The sequence below is a fragment of the Vigna radiata genome, chromosome 9 (genome assembly GCF_000741045.1).
Source record: "Vigna radiata var. radiata cultivar VC1973A chromosome 9, Vradiata_ver6, whole genome shotgun sequence".
Classification (NCBI taxonomy): Eukaryota; Viridiplantae; Streptophyta; class Magnoliopsida; order Fabales; family Fabaceae; genus Vigna; species Vigna radiata.
In genome coordinates this window covers 1,257,571-1,275,374 of record NC_028359.1, presented here as the reverse complement: position 1 = coordinate 1,275,374, position 17,804 = coordinate 1,257,571, and the positions used below count along the sequence as shown (strand labels likewise).

The following is a 17,804-nucleotide window of genomic DNA, read 5'->3' as shown; positions in this document are numbered from 1 at the left end:
TTAATGCAAAAGAATAAGTTTTTATCTATTATTGTTGCTAGAATCTAGCATAAGAAAAAGCTAATTTCTTCTGGGTACCAAACCAAACTAATAAAAGCATGAATGAGATGATTTACATTTACTGAAAAACTCTCTGCTAGCAAAACTATCGTGGTCATGTATTAATCTTATGAAACATGTTCCATAAATCTTGAGCATGGGCTCCAGCCTCAGTTATTTACATACAGAAATCGATACAGCATAACTTGCAGATACAATGTTGTAGCTCTTTTATCTTGATTGGAAGTTCAGTGTCTTGATGCAGAAGGAAAATACAAAGGCAAAGAAGACAGTGAAAGCCACCAAAACTGCAGCAACTGGACCCATGAAATCTGGTTTAAACCCGTAGTGGTCTTCAATGTATCCTTTAACAGTGAAATTTATGGCACTCCCTGGCACATCAATTGGGTCCTCTATATCTCTATATTGAGAGACAATTAATCCATACACCGTCCATGCCACTGGGCAAATCCAGTAATACCACACCCACCATTTAGGAATTTTCTGAAAAGACAAAGTACCATGTTAGTAAAGATCATGCAAGATATGTTATAATGTTTAAATTATGAGTTTAGATATGATAAAAATCAAAACTAGAAGGGTACTCACGGGTCTTGGGATAAAGAAACCAGAGAAGAGATTGAAGAGTCCATAGAATGCTGCTGCAAAGATTGATGCCACTTGGTGGTTTGGTGTGATGGAAACAGTCATCATACCATAATATGTGAAGTACAAGAAAGAGAAGAAGCTGACAAAGAAGAACCAAAAGAACTTCTCCACTTTCCATTCAAAGTTCACCATGGCATAGATTAGGAGTGAGTAGTACACAGCTTGAACAAATACATATGGGATTTCGGCAAAAACCTGTAATTGCAAATGCATTAGCATAAGGATAACTCAACAAGGTAATGACACGATAACAAGAAACAAACATCTGAAAATATTGTTGTTCTTTGGAGTATTCACCAACCTGTGCGAGGGCATAAGGCAGAGGAGCATACATTCCAGCAGCTCTTTCTCGATAGAACACTGTTCTTTCAACGGCTACGATTGGTTGAACGGTTTGGCAGTTGTTAATGCCGACAAAAATAACAGCAGCATACATTGCTCCAATGATCATTGTAAGGTCGCTTGAGGTGTCCCTAGACAAAAATAACCAGATAAATTAGCTAAAATTTAAAACTAATGGTTGAAGAGTGGTGTTAGATTTCACAGAAAGCAACTCTCACCTATTTCTGCCAATTCTCCAAAATATTGTCCCTATCATGAGGGCACTTGCCAAGGTGAAAAAGAATCTGACAAGATTATAATCTGGACTTCTCCAGTATGTCAGCCACTGCTTCCAAAAACAGGATTTGAATTGCCCCAGTGAAGATTGTGAGTATTTAGTGGGGAAATACAGATCAGTAGTTCCAGGTGGGGGTGTGCTCAGCTCCTTTACAAGGGCTTTGTTTCGCCTGTTCAATAAGCAAATGTGTTAGCTCAAACCAACAAAATGTGTAAAGTGTTTGAAAATGTAGGCATTCTAATTGTTAGTTGACTCACTGAAACAAAGATGAAGATTTGTAGTATTCAGCAAAGTCCATTCCAAGCCGAACTTCAGCTGCTACAGAACTCACTTCTAACATCCATGTTGCAGGGTTGTACATCTCTTTAATTTTTGGGACCCCTGGAATTGCCTGTGACCAAGGACATGGTATGAATCTTGATGTTAAACTCCATGCTGAAGTACATGATCAAAAGGAATACAATCACTTGGATTGGGTGTAATACCTCAAAGTATTCTATAATCTTGTGCGAATTTCGGCCTAATGGTCCTGAGTAGATCACTTGCCCTCCTCTTTTCATCAACAAAAGCTGGACCAAAAAATTTTCATTAAGCACCAAAGAGGCTATAGGCGATACAAAGAAGAGAAACACAGCATAATGTAGTTTGTAGGTTGGATGTTACCTCATCGAAGGCTTCAAAGATATCAATGCTAGGCTGGTGAATTGTGCAAACAACCGTTCTTCCCGTGTCCACAGTGTTTCTCACAGTCCTCATAACAATAGCTGCTGCTCTTGCATCAAGTCCTGAAGTGGGTTCATCCATGAAAATGATTGAAGGATTAGCAACAAGCTCAACAGCAATGGTCAACCTCTTTCTTTGCTCAGTTGACAACCCTGTAACCCCTGGAAGCCCCACTATAGCGTCCTTCAGATTATCCAGCTCTACCAGATCCATCACTTGGTCCACAAATTGCTGAAAAGATAAGAAAAAAAATTTAATTTTTAGTTCACCCTTCTATGACCCTTAACAAGAGAAGAATAAAAGAGCTATACTATTGTTGAGTACTTACTATTTTCTCCTCCTCACTAACTTCTTTTGGTAAACGGAGGAAGGCAGAGTAAATCAAAGATTCACGAATAGTAACTTGGGGTGAATGAATATCAGTTTGTTCGCAGTAACCAGCAACTCTTGCAAAGGTTTCTTGGTTCTTGGGGAACCCTGAGATTCTAATATCTCCTTCAATGTAGCCACCAGTCTTTCTTCCTGCTAAAACATCCATTAAAGTTGTCTTCCCAGCTCCACTAACTCCCATTAGTGCAGTTAGCACTCCAGGCCTAAAGGAACTGGTTACTCCCCTAAGCAGTTGTAGCCTATCTTCAGTCACACCTTGCGCTTTCATTTCCTGTAAAAGTTATTCGAGTGAGAGCTTACTTTATAGGTACGCCATGGATTGTTAATGGTGCATATTATGAAGTTATACTAAAGAAGTAATCGGATCCTTACTGCAGGCATGTCGACGTAGTAATTAACAGTGTCAAAGGACATTGCAAGTGGTTGAAAAGGTAGAATCATTCCTCTTTTGGGGGCAACTCCAGTAGCTGAATCATTTGCTGAATCAACTTTTCTTAATCCACTGGTAGCTTGGCTTCCCATTCGCTGCATTGCCACTTCTCCTGAAATGATTCATATAACACAAACCGTATTACATCTATAAGAACATTCTTTTAGCCAAACCATCAAAGATTATCAACGTTGTTTGCTTTGTCACTTACTTGCATTATTTCCATCAGCAGTAGATAATGATCGAAGCATTGAATCTTTGTTGGACTGTGGGGGCCTTACAAGTCTAGGTTCTTCGTTGGTGTCTCCTCCGGTCTCCATTTCACTTGCATCTTCCTCAGAAATAATTGCTTGTTTCTTTCCAAGAGCTAGTGCACCAAACAAGAAAAAAAGAAAAGATTTTTTAAGATAGAAAGTGAAAGGAACAACTCGTTTGAAAGATTGATAAAAGTTAGAGCTCTTACGGTTAAGGTACATAAGCGCAAGGGTGAAGAGAACATTGTAGAAAATGATATAACCAAAAAGAGCAGCGGCTCCTATCCAGTACCATTCTTCTTTAGCAAAAACATCAAAGTTTCTTAGTACTGACAGACCCAATGTGGTACTTCGATCCGAAGATGTCTGCAGTCAAAGACATGTTCAAGTTAGAAACCAACGAGTTCTTCTTAGGGAATTAAATGCATTTTCATTTCTCAAATTAAAAAGCTTCTGCTATTTACCTGTGGATGCATCCACCTTGGAGCAAACATTTCATTCACAGCCAAGGAATTGAAGGCATATGTCAATGGTGACACCCAGTAAGCCCACACCCACCAATCAGGAATTTCACCTGTAACCATTGAGCATGCATGTGAGCACATTCTTTGAACAAATGTAATCTTAAGAGACAGTTGCCAACTGCTTTTGCTTAAAAAGTTTGGATTGTCACTCACGTTTGGGAAGGATGAAACCTCCAAGCAGGAAAACAAGAAGGAGCATGAGGGCTCCACCAGTGTTAGCTATAATCATTGTTCTGCACACTCCAGAAATGAACCTAAACATGCCAGCTGCCATTTGTTGGATAAGAAACACCGCCAACAGTTGCTTGAAGAACCTAAAATTTAGAATAGGCAAGAAAAGGCTCACTTAGTAATTACAAATACATCTCATCATTATATGATGTTGATCACGAGACAACACTAACATTTTGTTAGGTTGCTATGCAAATGAGTTCAGATGTGCATTCAAATTATGTAAGAAAAGAAAACGGATGAGTTTACCTGCTAGCTTCAGGAGCAAATCCTATGGTGTAGTAGGTGACACCCACCCAAGCAAGAGACTCAAAAACAGAAATGGGAATACGTAACAAGAAATTGGGGAGGGTGTAAGTCCAAGCAGGGTGGAAAAGATGGTCTCTGTGCTTGTAAAACACGGGAAGCCTTCCAATTGTGAGTGCTAGCTCAGCAAAACCATTAAACATGTTCATGATCATAGAGAACAAAATGGCACCAATGTAGAGTGAAGCACCATCTTCATTACTTTGGTCCATTTCAGTCCTCAAGAACAATGTTGCAGATATGATGGCAATGATGATAATTTGGACTGTCTTGAATATGTAGACGAAGGAGTTCCTCTTAATCAGCAGCCACTCCTTGTCCCAACATGCTTTAAAAAGATCCATTGTGGGCACAGAGTTTTTACTGTATACAAGAGCTGCTTTATGTGCACTTGATTTATCAAATGGCACATTCAACTCACTCTCAAGCCTCATTCCAACATGGAACCGCTTGAACTTGTTTGCAAACTCTGTCACTGTAACATAACGGTATGGCCTGTTTTTGTCTGCCCAGTATTGCTCCTGGTCCTTCCTTGAGGTAACCTGTTCAAAATTTCCAATTAACATTGTAACCATAGTTCCCCTCACTCTACATTCTATAAATTTATAGTAGGAGAAAACAGATATAGGTTTTACTGAAGTATTCATATAGAAGTTTAACTCATCCTGATTTCTGATTGATTGAACATAGAAATTAAATTCAAAGGGTTTTGCTTTTCAATTAAGACGCGTTCCATGATTGGAATGTGTGGCATTAAGTTATGTGCACAAGTTATATAGTATTTGTTAAGCTAAAGTACATAAGTCATATGATGTTTCATAAGGTGATTCTGTGATGAACACACCTCTTGCAAGAAATCAGCGGTTCCTTTTCTTTCGGGACAGCGAAACCCACATGACTCAAAGAATTCCACGATGTGCTCACGTGGGCCCTGGTATACAATCTGACCCTCAGAAATGAGGATGATGTCATCAAACAGATTGAAAGTCTCAGGAGCAGGTTGGAGAAGGGACATTAAGATAGTTGCTTCAGTGAGGTGCACAATCTGCTGCAAGCACTTCACAATCTGATAAGTTGTGGAACTATCAAGACCCGTTGATATTTCATCCATGAATAGTGTTTTTGTGGGTCCAACAATCATCTCTCCTGTATGATAAAATCAAAGTCATTCATTGTAAGAAATCATTGTAGTTTAGATAGTTAAACATTAGATGTGATCTTTCTTTGGATTGTCATAATCTATATATCTGTGTATCTATCCAAAAATTCAGCATATATAATTCCACATATATATACAATGAGTTGTCATTAAATAATGTATGAGTATTAAAAAGATACGATAAAAAAGTAAACTGAATAGACAAGAGTTTGGTTGGCAAAAGTCCACGTGGCCACGTTCTCTTAATCTTAAAAAATTGTGGGGTTGAGAATAACTATATACAACTTGTCGCCACCTTCCAAAGCTTGATTAAAGACAGTGTTGGAAAATGAAAACATTAGGTGCAGATACAGATAAACTTTGATGTTCTCAGTAATGGCGGATTTATTTTTTGGACATTTTAGCCCTTCTAACCTGTGGTAACACGCTTCTTTTGGCCACCTGATACACCTCTGTGCATTTCATCACCCACTATGGTATCCTTGCAAATATCAAGCCCCAGTATCTGTTTCACACAGGAAAAAGAATGAATTAATTACAACATTAAACAAATCGTTCGGCACTGTCACTACCCATAATTAGGTGATTATAAAATGTGTAATGGATGAGGGCAGATAGGGTAGTTCACATGGCCACTAGTAATGCTCTGAAAGGGACCATCTTTAGCCAAAATATGTGTTGACACCAGTCAACATTGCAGGGTAGGTGAATTGAAATTTTTGACAAGAAATTGATATTTTTGTGGGGTAAATACGTGGAAAGCTTTTAAGAACATGTCCTACTAACTCTGCCTCTTTTTTCTACGGAAAAAACATAAATGTTGAAAATTTTCAACTAGAAAAAGAAATCACTTACTTTGAGTGTGTAGTCGGTGATGAGACTGCTTTCTGTTCCTTCCATTGCAGTGGCCTACAAAGCAAGAAACAAATTAGAACACTTCCATGGATTAACCAAAATTGAGATAATTGTTGACTTCAAAAATACCTTCATGAAAAGGTCAACATCTGCCTCTGGAAATATGCCAGCTTCCTTTTCCCTTCTAGCAAGCTCGGTTAATAGATCTATAATCACATTAATTAAGACAAAAATTTAACTGTTAATACATTATTTAAAGGGAAAAAATGGGTTAAAGAGAAAATGTTGAATCAATTACCATATCTAGTCCCTACTCCTAGACATCTAGCTGAGAAATCCAGTGTTTCTTTTACAGTCATTTCTCCAACATGAACATCATTTTGGCTAATATATGCTGAAGTCTTTCTTGGCACAAACTCATCAAGTTTGTGTCCATTGTAAGTGATTTCTCCCTTTACCTGTTTCATAAAGACCAATAATTTATAATGTATCATCATTTATTATTACTATTCATCATCATTATGTTATGTATAAAGAATCATTTTTTAAGTAAAAATGATGGGGCTGGAGTGTACCTTCAATTCAGGGTCCAATTTTCCGGCCAATGCCAACAAAAGGGTCGTTTTCCCTGAAGATGGGGGACCTAATAAAAGGGCCATCCTGCAGAGAAACCAAAAAATAAAAAACTATACAAGACCAACTAGACTAAACTTGTTTTTATTTCTCTTAACATTGTTCCAATCACACTATATACTATTTGTATAACAACTTGATTATGGTACCTTGATGGTTTAACAATGCCTGAGGCATTCTTAAGAATAGTGAGCTTTGTCCTCTTAGCTGTACTAATGCCACACATACCAAAAAATGATTCAAGAATGTTCAATGCAGAGTTTGGCAGGGTTGGCAGAGCTCTGCTGCCGACAAAGGAATTTGCCTCGATAGTCAAATTTTGGAACCTCACTTCTACCGTTGGAAGTCTGATCCCCACCCTGAAATTAGAAAAACAAAAAAGAGATAAATAACAATTAATGTTGTGTACCAATTCAAAGTAACAAAATTCCAAAGTCCAAACAATTGAATCATGTAACAGCATTAATTTGTCTAAAGAATAAGTTAGCTCCAAAGATGGTATCAGCTTCAGCAGCCACTCATGTATTAGGTTTGAAAGATCAATAAGGTACTGACAAAAAACAATATTAGGTATGATTTTAATTTGATGCCTACGTTGGTTTCACAATGTCAAGTTTGGACTGTGATACTTGATTTTTGAAGGTTTAAGAAAAATAGCTTTGACAAAAATCTTAACTAATGAAGTATTTTAGTTTAAACTACATCTGCATTGATATTCATATGCAGATCTTGTTCCCCTCTACTTCATAGCACTGACATGAAATTGTTCTTCAACTTTTCTTAATCTGATGGAAAAGGCTAATATAATGAAAGCAGGCACAAAGTATAATCATTAGAGAAAGTAAGACTTTCCAAATAGAGTGGGTTTCTTGATACTACTTGTTTGAGCTTTGAAGCCCGAAATCCTTTTTTCTTCTTGTGTGGGTCACATAGGAAGGGAAGTGGGAACAGCACATATGAAAATAAAAACAAAAGTTAATTTGTCTACCGATTAAGTGAACTAAAAGAGTTCACCTTCATCATCAGCAATTTCATCCACTCAAGTATTAGGTTTGCATGAACAGTATGGTATTGACATAAAAAGCAAAGTATTAGGTATGCTTTCAATTCGGTGGCTTCCTTGTTTTGACAAATTAAAGAAAAATCATGACGCTTGATTTTCAAAGGTTTTAAAAGAATATCTTTGAATACAAATATGAATTAGTAAAGTTTTTAAATTTAAGCTACATCTGCAGTAATATTCATTTGTAGATCTGGTTCCCCTCTACTGCATAGCACCAGCATGAAAGTGTTCTTTCATTGATTTCATCTTGATCAAATGACAAAGACATGTTCAAAATGATAGTATATGGTGGGATAAAATGAAAGAAGACAAAAAGTATAAATAATCATAAGAGAAAGTGAGGTTTTCTAAATAGATGGTTGTTCATGGATTCAACAAATTGATTGAGACTAAAATCGTATTTAAATTTGTTTTCTGGTAAAATCATCAAAGGGTTTTCCATTTCTGTTAGAACTTTGAAGCCTCAAATCTGATTTCTTTTTTGTGCGTGGGGTAGGGTAGGTGAAGAAGTGAGAACAGCACATATGAAAGACTATTATCTAGACTCACTTGTCGATTCTGTTCCTGAACTTCCTGAGAAACTTTTCATTGTCTTCTTCGGCAACCTTGAAAATCTTGTCAATGATTTGTTGTCTATCATTCATGTCTAGCTTGCGAACATCAACTTCCTTGTGCAGAACTTGGTTCCCAGGTTGTTGCTCACCACCTTCGGCAAAGGTTTGGATGATGCTCGTCCTTAATCTGTCATAGGTGGGGAGTTTCTCTATGGCAGCCCATTTGAGAGCCTCTTCATCTTCATCAACTTGAGAAGTTCTGCGAGAATACCTTCCACTCGCAAACACCTCCTCCATTCTCCAGCTTGATCTGCTTATGCTCCTGCTTATGCTTCTGGTGAAATTCCCATCCATTTTGCCTCCCCTTGTTCTGAAACACACTCAAAGTTAAACTCCACTTAAGAACAAAACATGGTATCACTATTTTCCTAAAATGGTGCTTCGCTAACTCAAATCAAGCACTGAAGGAACCAAAGACCATTTTTTTCACATAAAAAGAGCACCCTCTTATTCATTTTCTTCTCTTCCATATCTCTAACCAACCAAGAGAAAAAACATGAAAGAGTATACAAACTTACATGAACACAACAAGGACTTAAAAAATTCCTCTACTCAAGGAGGTTGCACTCTTTTACGAGTATGATTCTTGTTCTCCCTCTTTCTTTGCTTTCTATTCTCACTTCATAGAGTGATTCCGACCGAGATATTGGCCAAGTCAGCTGAACTGATACCAGTTCTGGCTTTCAGTTTCTAGATGAAATGAATATATAGGTTTATATATATAATGAGTTCGTGGGACAGGGTGGCTCTACAAGTTGTGGAAGAATTGTCGTAACTTGTAAACCTGTTCCTTTTTATCTTCCTAACAAAAATTACGAGTGCCCTTTTGCCATATATTATTCTATACATATATATATATATAATGAAAAGCACGTTCCTTGAGTTGAATGTAACCATAGTAACAAAGCCCGTTCAAACATGACCAGCGTTTCCGCTTTCGCACCAGCTTCCTCATGAATGCGTCTTGAAAACATGTATTACTAACCTTCTTTTTGTTAATAAAAAAATGATATCTTTTTCCTTCTCTCTTAGTTAAAATCTTGCTTCAAGGTATCAAAGGAACAATTGTGCCACGTGACTCCTCTGGGTAGACGGGGAAATCCATAATTTCATACTCAGTTTGACTATAATTTGCAGCAGAATGCAGTAATATCTAGATAGATTACAGTAATATATAGTGTTCAAAATTCAAAATTTGTTGATATTGTCAACGGAATAGTTATTTTTTCTGATTGTTTCCACTGGCATGAATTTTGAACAAACCAGATAATAAATGAATAAATTATCTTTGTGACATTCCTTTGTAATGTAATTTTTTTCTTTAAGGAAAATGTTTTGTGAAGATTTAGTCAATCAGTTTGTGTGAAAAGTATATGTTGAGAACAGAAGAATAGCAGATGAAGTTCGACCGAACAGAATGAGTATTAGGAGGAATTGACATGTGAAGTGTTTTGGGACGAAAGAATGTGTCTTGTTTGACTAAGTTTTGCGCGTCATTGCAACGTCCTTTGCAATAATTGGTGAAAGAAAACAAAAGGTCTTTTATGGCTGCTGAAGTCTAAGGTAAATTGGCCCTCTGCTTTCCACCACCCCTGCTTCTATGTTTCAAACCGTTAACCACTGTAATAAATGCATTACAAAAATATAATAATTATGTCTTTAGGATAAATTTACAATTAACTCTAGAGTTGTTGTATTTATTATTGAGTTGTATTTTTTTTTTTTGAGATTAATTGTCATTAGCATTTATGCATTAATTCATTTATGTAAAAGTGTTTAAGCCAAACTAAAAATGTCGAAACATTACATCAACATCATTAACTAACAACAAATTTTAGAAATAAGAAATGATTAATCGATATATTAATTAATTTATATATTGATTTATAAATTAAAAATTATTGATATCTAAAATCATTTTCAAAAATTATTTTAGAATTAATCATGTTTAAAGACTAATTTATAAATCAATTATGATTTTATATTTATAATAGAGATTATAATAAATTTTAGTTTATAAAGTGATATTTTAGAGATTAATATTTTTTATTCCGTTGCTATTTAATGATTTTTGTTGTAGTAGAACATTTAAATTGTACTGATTATTATTAATCGACCACTTTGGATCAATCATCTTGACTGACCTATCTGGGTTGATCCACCTTCGCCAACCATTATGGATCGATCACCTTGATTGACCATTGTGGGTCGATCACCCTTGGCCGATCAATATGAGTCAATCATTCTCAATTGACCATTATGAGTTGATTATCCTTTACCGATCATTTTGGATTAACCACCTTTGACCAATCACTCTTTGGTCAATTATCCTTTAGTCAAACTCTGGATAGATCACTAGTGGTTGACCACCTTAACCAAAAAAATTGTCTGACTGATTATAAAATGAAGGTCAGATTAATGCAAATGAGAATCATGAATAACATAATATTATTGATTAAGATATGATTAAACCGTAATTAAGCCAAAAAAAATATAAAAATTCATAACAACTATTGTGAATAATAGTTTGGATGTAAGAGAGAATTCTGAAACTAAATTTAACCTAAACTTATGAGTGAATATTTAAAATCCGAATAATTGAATCTAAAACTTGACCCAAACTCTAAACACAATTAATTGTTTCTTTAGCAAATTACATTAATTATAATAAACTTTGTCAAATTAGGTAATCACCTATGTGTTTTCCTTTCCACCACTTACTTTCTTAATTAGGAAAAGAGTTACATTTAATACTATAGGAACAAAATTCAACAACTAGAAAAGGCATATCAGTTATCAGTTTCAAAACCAATACTACAAGTAAAGCCATTAAGGTGGGTTGATCATGAGTTCAAATTGTTGAACTAAAAAAAATTATAAATTTTGGTACAGTTAGAAATCTATCTCGATTTGTATTAAAATTAAATAAGATCTTATTTAATATAAAAATTAAATAAATAAAAAACTCCACATATAAAAGGACTTAACTGAAATAAATTTAATGTCGGAGTTTTTTAAAATCACAAGCTGTCTATTGTCATAATATATATATTTTTTTTCAAAAACATCCAAACATGTAGCTTCTAAAAAGAAATACACTATTTCTTTGCAAAACCTAATTTATTAACTCACTTCTCAATTTAACTAGTTAATTTAAATTTAATTTGGATTCGGTCCTTTGATTATGCTCTTAGGATTTACTCAAAGAAAAGTCTTTTGGAGTAAGAAAAAATCATACGAAAATCAAATGTGGTGGGCTACTACATATATTATATTTTGATACCAAGGTTATCCAAAATCCTAAACTTTGGTAGGATTGTAAAGAAAATATCTCTTAGATATAGGAAAGTTCCCACAACATCTCAATCGTGGTGGGGTGATGATTAGGTTTACCTATCAATTCATGTAGTATGTAATTAATTGCAGCACTATATTTTATTACAGAAAAATATAATATTAGTATGCAATTCAATATATTTAAGTTTATTAATAATATTTTATAATTATTTCACATGTGAATCTAATCATAATTTTGTTGTTGAGATTTTATTGTATTAAAATAATGTATATTTAATATCTGTTTGTTAGGTTAAACTCCTTCAAATATTCATATTTTCGTAATTTTTTTTCAGTTAAATTACTGTTTTATTTTTTTGCCAATTTAATCTTTAATAGTATAAAATTGACTCAACTGAGCCATCACCGTTAAATTAACTTAATTCCGTCAGGTTTTTACTATTCTGTTTGGGTGATGTGTCTATTATTTCTGTTGAGATTTTATTAATATTTAAATATGAGCATATGTTAATATTTATTTATAATATTTCGTGACTATTATATTATTATCTAAATAAAAAAAAAACAGTCGAGAATTATCTTAATTTACTTATAACAAATAAGGGTGCTGTTTCAGAAATTTGTGTACGATAATTTTGTGATTTTGGAAAAGATTGACATATTTTTAGTTAATTTTATCTTTGCATTGACTCTCCCATTGATTCGTGTCATAAACTTGGGTCATATTTCTAAAAAAAAAAATTAAGAAGTTAAGAAAGAGATATATTCAACCTTTTTTGAGGTTTTTTCATTCTTGTATTAATGATAACAAGGGAGGGTTACTTAAAATAAAATAAAACAATGCATAAGTAGAAGTTTAGATAAGTGTTAATAATTTAAATAAATTATTAAAAATAATTAAAAACATAATATATATATATATATATATATATATATATATATATATATGAGAGAGAATTCGAGTAATAAAAAAAGGAAAATCAAATGATATTTATAGAATTTTTAATTCATATTTCATTATTTTAGTTAGTTGTTTTAATTTTTGGGAGTGTGAGCACTATTGTTGCATGTCTCATCCTTTATCATATTTTTTTAAAATATATTTGATCATATTATCATCATTAAATGTTGTTATTATTATTATTTCTTTTTTGAGCTTGTTTCAAGATTTTTTTTAAAATGTATATTATTGGAAAATTTATGGAAAAATAACTTTAACAAAAATTCTAATACATTTATATGTCTTTAATAAAAAGTTTAGTTCTAAAAGTATTTGTTTATTTTTTATAACAGACTCAAATTTACAAACTATTTCATGAAATTTTTGTCAATAAACTCTAAAAATTATTTCAAGTTACGCATATTGTTTTTATGAGTTAAATTTATTTTTAAGAAATTCGAAATATTATTTTTTATTTTATTTTATGTTATTATTTTGTTTTTCGTCGTTTTCAGATAATACAGGGACAAAGAAATTAAAGTTATGATATGTGAAAACTCAAAATATAAACTTAATAAAATAAATTTAGATGTTCTAACTATTTATTTAAAAGGCGAGATGCTCTAACTCTTTAATTAAAGTAAAGACAAATTAAATAAGCAATTTTATTATTTAAAAATAAAAATATTACAATAAATGATGGATAATGAAGACTTATTTAATAACTTATTTTCAACCAAACTCAAATCCAACTTATGGTAACCGCTACAGTAGAACAGTTCCACTACCACATGGGACTCATGGTTCTAGAAGGAAAAATACACAAGAAAATTAGAGAAAAAGATAACAAAATTTATTTTATTAGAAGTTTTTATTTTAAATTAGTCACTAGAATGATTAATCATTTTTATTATTTTTATTTAAATATTTTCTTGTGTTGATATAAGTAATTAATATTTTTTAATCTAATTAAATTTAAATAGATACTTAAGCCAGGAATTTGAGTAAATTACCAAGTCATTGTGTAGGGAAAATATATTGGTGATGGTGTTCTAGAAGCCCTTGATTGCTGCAATTTACATGTGTAAGAACTTCCACTTCAATGCTTCTCTTGACTTGCTTTGAATATCATCTTCCACATTATTCTTCGGTTGAGTTTTGACCAACTTAATTAACTAAAATATATGTTCAATATAACATCATCATGGTCATTCTATATTCTATGTTTGAGTTTTGACCAAGTTAACTCAATTATATAAATAATATGATAATAGTTTGAGTCTTCTTTTAATTCTTTGAGAGCATATTTTGGCTAAGTAAAAAGAAGTATTTAATAAAATGATTTTGTTTTTAGTAAATAGGTTAAGTGTTAATTCTAAGAATAATATAACATTTATTACTATAAACATGTTTAACTTATTAATGGTTACATAAAAAAAATATGATAACAATTTATGAAGAAATTTGTTTTTATCACATTTAATAGTTTCATTTTGTTTAAAAATTGAAATTAAATATTCTTTCTTTCTTTTTTTATGGTCGAGTCGTAAAAGACTCTAAAATGAATAAGAATTCAGCAAACATAAAATCAGAACATTAATCTTCACTCATAATATTTTTTTTTATGTTATCTTCCTTTAATAACAAAGAGAAACAATCAAACAAAGATTTTGAACTTTTAACTTTTTAAATTAAAAAAATATTGTTTGATATAGTTAATATTTTTACGTTCATTTGACATATTCTTTTTTATATATTAATTTTTTTTTTTGAAAAATATAAAATTTTATACTTTTATAACTATTTTATCTTTATATTCTGTATCAAATGAATATAAAATACATCTAAAAAACATTGTTGACTTTATATAATAGTTGACTAACTCTTAACCACCATGCACGTAACAAAGTTTCTATTTTTTTTCCAACCATTCAGGGTACTGTATACGAAGTTGTTCTATTGGTTGACTCAGATATGTTTGAAAGAGAACATTACGTCAATTCTCACACCAACCCATTGTGGAATTATTGTGAAAAAGGAATATAATTCTGTCTCCATTTTTTTTTTTTTATTTCTGAAGGGTCAATATTTCATTGTAAGTTATTATTTAGAGTAATTTTTTTTAAGTTAACTTGTAGTCAGATATTGGCTATGTGATTCCTTTCTGAACTTAAAATACATTTTGTATAGTGATATTATATAAGAGGAAATTTGGCATGTGTTGAAAATGAATAATATTTGTTTAAAATTATGAAGAAATATTTGAAATTTCGATTACACCTAACTTCAAAAACTTCTCCCATACCGTTCTTAATTATGATATTAAAATAATATAAATATTTATTTCAAAATTAAAAAATCCTTTCGTTTTTTATTCTCTCATTCACCTACTTTTTCATTTCTCTCATCCATTACAAATAATATATAAATACTTATATAGTTTATTTTCCGATTATACGGTCGTTGGGAGTTCAACTTCTGAAAACCACAGACTTTGTCCTACATACATTTTTTTTATCATGTTAGGTCAATAAAATAAACATTTTAGTAATTAAATATATGTGATAAAATATATTTTATTGTATTATAAAAATTAATTAAGTATATTGTAAGTAGGATGTATACATGATTTTATAAAAGAAAAAAAATTAAAAAGATAGAATATAATAAAATCAGTTACAAACATAAATTCTTACCACCAAATTTAATTTCCAAAAAATATATACTTATAAGAAACCTTACGCAAAGTTAATTATAAATTAATTGTTTAGATTTTAGTGAAATTTTATACTAAATGACAACTTATTACCTTAAAAACATATCAAGTAAAAGTTTTCCAATTGTGAGACTGAGCTTAGTTGAAAATTGCATCAAAATATAATATTTTTCAGTTTCAAAACTAAGTATATTTCTTTTTAATATAGAACTTTCATTCTTTAGATTGTTTATTTTAATGATTATTAAGTTCTGATTAAGTAAAATTGGTTTTCGTTCATTAAATTCATTCCATTTTATATCAATAATTCAATACATTATTGATAAAATAATAATATTAAAAAAATTATTAGGTCGTATCTATTGACATGGAAGCATTATAGAAAGACTAGAGTGATGATATTTGTGAAATTGAGTTGGTTAATTTCCTTTCTCCCATTGGAGGAAACCCTAGAAAAAGTAGAAGTTGGATGAACAAACTGTGTTATTGTGTAGCTTCTTCTTCTTCTTCAAACTTCAAAACTCACGACTTCATGGAAGCAATATTGATTTTCTTACGTCTTTTTGGTAGGTTCTGTCATACATGTCAACCATTGAACATGCTACTTTTGGCACTTTCTAACTAACACCTATAACTATACTTACGTCCTCATACCTTCTTTCTATCATTCATCCTTTAATAAAATAAATTAATTTTATATTAAACATCTTATATATTGATTACAAATTAAACAAATTTATATATTGAATAACATATTAAATACCTTTTAAATAAACTTAAACACGAATGTGTAATACAAGACTAATGGAAATCACAGAGACTAAGGAATATCCATTCTCTTCTATCCTATTCCAAGCATTATTGAATTCACGACTTGTCAATTTGTATAAAACTTGCATCTTGCAACTTGCGAATATGAAAAGGGATTTGGATTTAAATTGAATTGGACATAGACATAGTAGTCACTGTTGGAAGTAGATAAAGCCAATTTATAATATATAAGTGGATGCAAACTTCACTTTATAAGCTGGTTTTGTGGAGTTGAATTAGACTTAAAACTCACTTCTAATCGTTACTATAACTAAGAAATGTTACAGAAGACAGTGCTACAACGATAACATAACTTTTCTTTCCCTGTTTTGTTTTTCTTTTGGTTTCTCTTGAATTTTGCAAAGAACACTTTCAATCTTGATGATTCATCTTTGATTGAGATGTCTCTGAATTGCAAACAGTGTCAATCTAATAAGGTAATTTTACACATGATACAAATCCTCTTTTCTTGGGGGGAAGTTGAAACATTACCATCTACACCAAACGTGATGTTTTTAAAAATATTTTATCTTTTTCAAATTTCTCCTTTCATTTCATTAAAGTTGGACTTCTTTTGAAAAAGATGTTCTTAATTGAGTCTCCATTAAGAAAAAGGACAAGAATCCATAGCCTACCAAGAAGACCAAGTTTCATATTATAATTATTTTTTAATGGCATGGATTAGTACAAACACTTATGCTTTCTGTACCAATGCATTGAATACATCTGCTGTCTCTTTTAAAAAAAAATTAATTTACTGTATATGCAAATAATTCGTGCAAGGTGGAGTATAATATTGCTATTGTAGGAAACAGTTATCAAGAACAATAAAAAATTCAAATTTTTTATTTTACTCATGATAGTTATGATACCAATTACTGTGCCTTACGATATAAAATATAACCGTGTTTATGAATAAACTATGAACAAGCAAAGACAATTGTTAGTAAAAATGGTGCACGTTTAACTCATTTTATGAATAAAACCCTACACATAAAAAAAGTCAAAATTCATTGAAAATCCTTGGCAGCCAGAATATGTTAAATTCCACGGGTTATGGTGGCTTTTTGTTTTTAGTTTTTAAATGTATATTTTAAAATAGTGGTAATCATTCAAACAATTCATTTAAGAGTCTTACATCGACTAGAGATAATGTCAATTCATAGTATATAAGTGAATGCAAACCTCATCTTAAAAGTTGGTTTTGTGAGGTTAAATTAAATTTAAAGTCTACTTCTAACATGATATCTATGCTAACGATATTTATTGTTGAAAATCCCACATCGACTAGAGATAAAAAATCATGATTTGTCTTATTAAAAGATAGGCTAACCCATAAGTTTTATTTATTTTTATTTTTTTAAATCTTATATTCTAAAAGTTTATTTTCATTTATGTGAATTTTTAAAAAATACATTTAGTCATATAAATAGTGGCTAAATTTTTAATTGATTAATTAATATCTTCAATCAAATAAATTAAATTTCTTAAATTATTTTATTCTAATTTATAATTAAAATTTAATTTACTTA

General features: G+C 31.5%; 1 protein-coding gene across 1 annotated transcript; it reads right to left on the bottom strand.

Annotated features, from left to right (window-relative positions):
• Window positions 1–9,302, bottom strand: LOC106774026 (ABC transporter G family member 36). The gene is made up of 23 exons (XM_014660827.2): window positions 9,028–9,302; window positions 8,445–8,819; window positions 6,982–7,191; window positions 6,775–6,859; window positions 6,498–6,657; window positions 6,329–6,405; window positions 6,200–6,253; window positions 5,759–5,849; window positions 5,030–5,331; window positions 4,129–4,727; window positions 3,802–3,962; window positions 3,589–3,698; window positions 3,334–3,490; window positions 3,082–3,237; window positions 2,813–2,982; window positions 2,379–2,711; window positions 1,991–2,281; window positions 1,813–1,896; window positions 1,585–1,718; window positions 1,269–1,496; window positions 1,010–1,181; window positions 649–903; window positions 1–543 (listed from the first exon to the last, which is right to left on the bottom strand). The coding sequence occupies exons 2-23, from the start codon at window positions 8,801–8,803 to the stop codon at window positions 271–273; spliced, it is 4,461 nt and encodes a 1,486-aa protein (XP_014516313.1). The 5' UTR covers window positions 8,804–8,819; window positions 9,028–9,302; the 3' UTR covers window positions 1–270.
• Window positions 9,303–17,804: the final 8,502 nt, after the last annotated feature.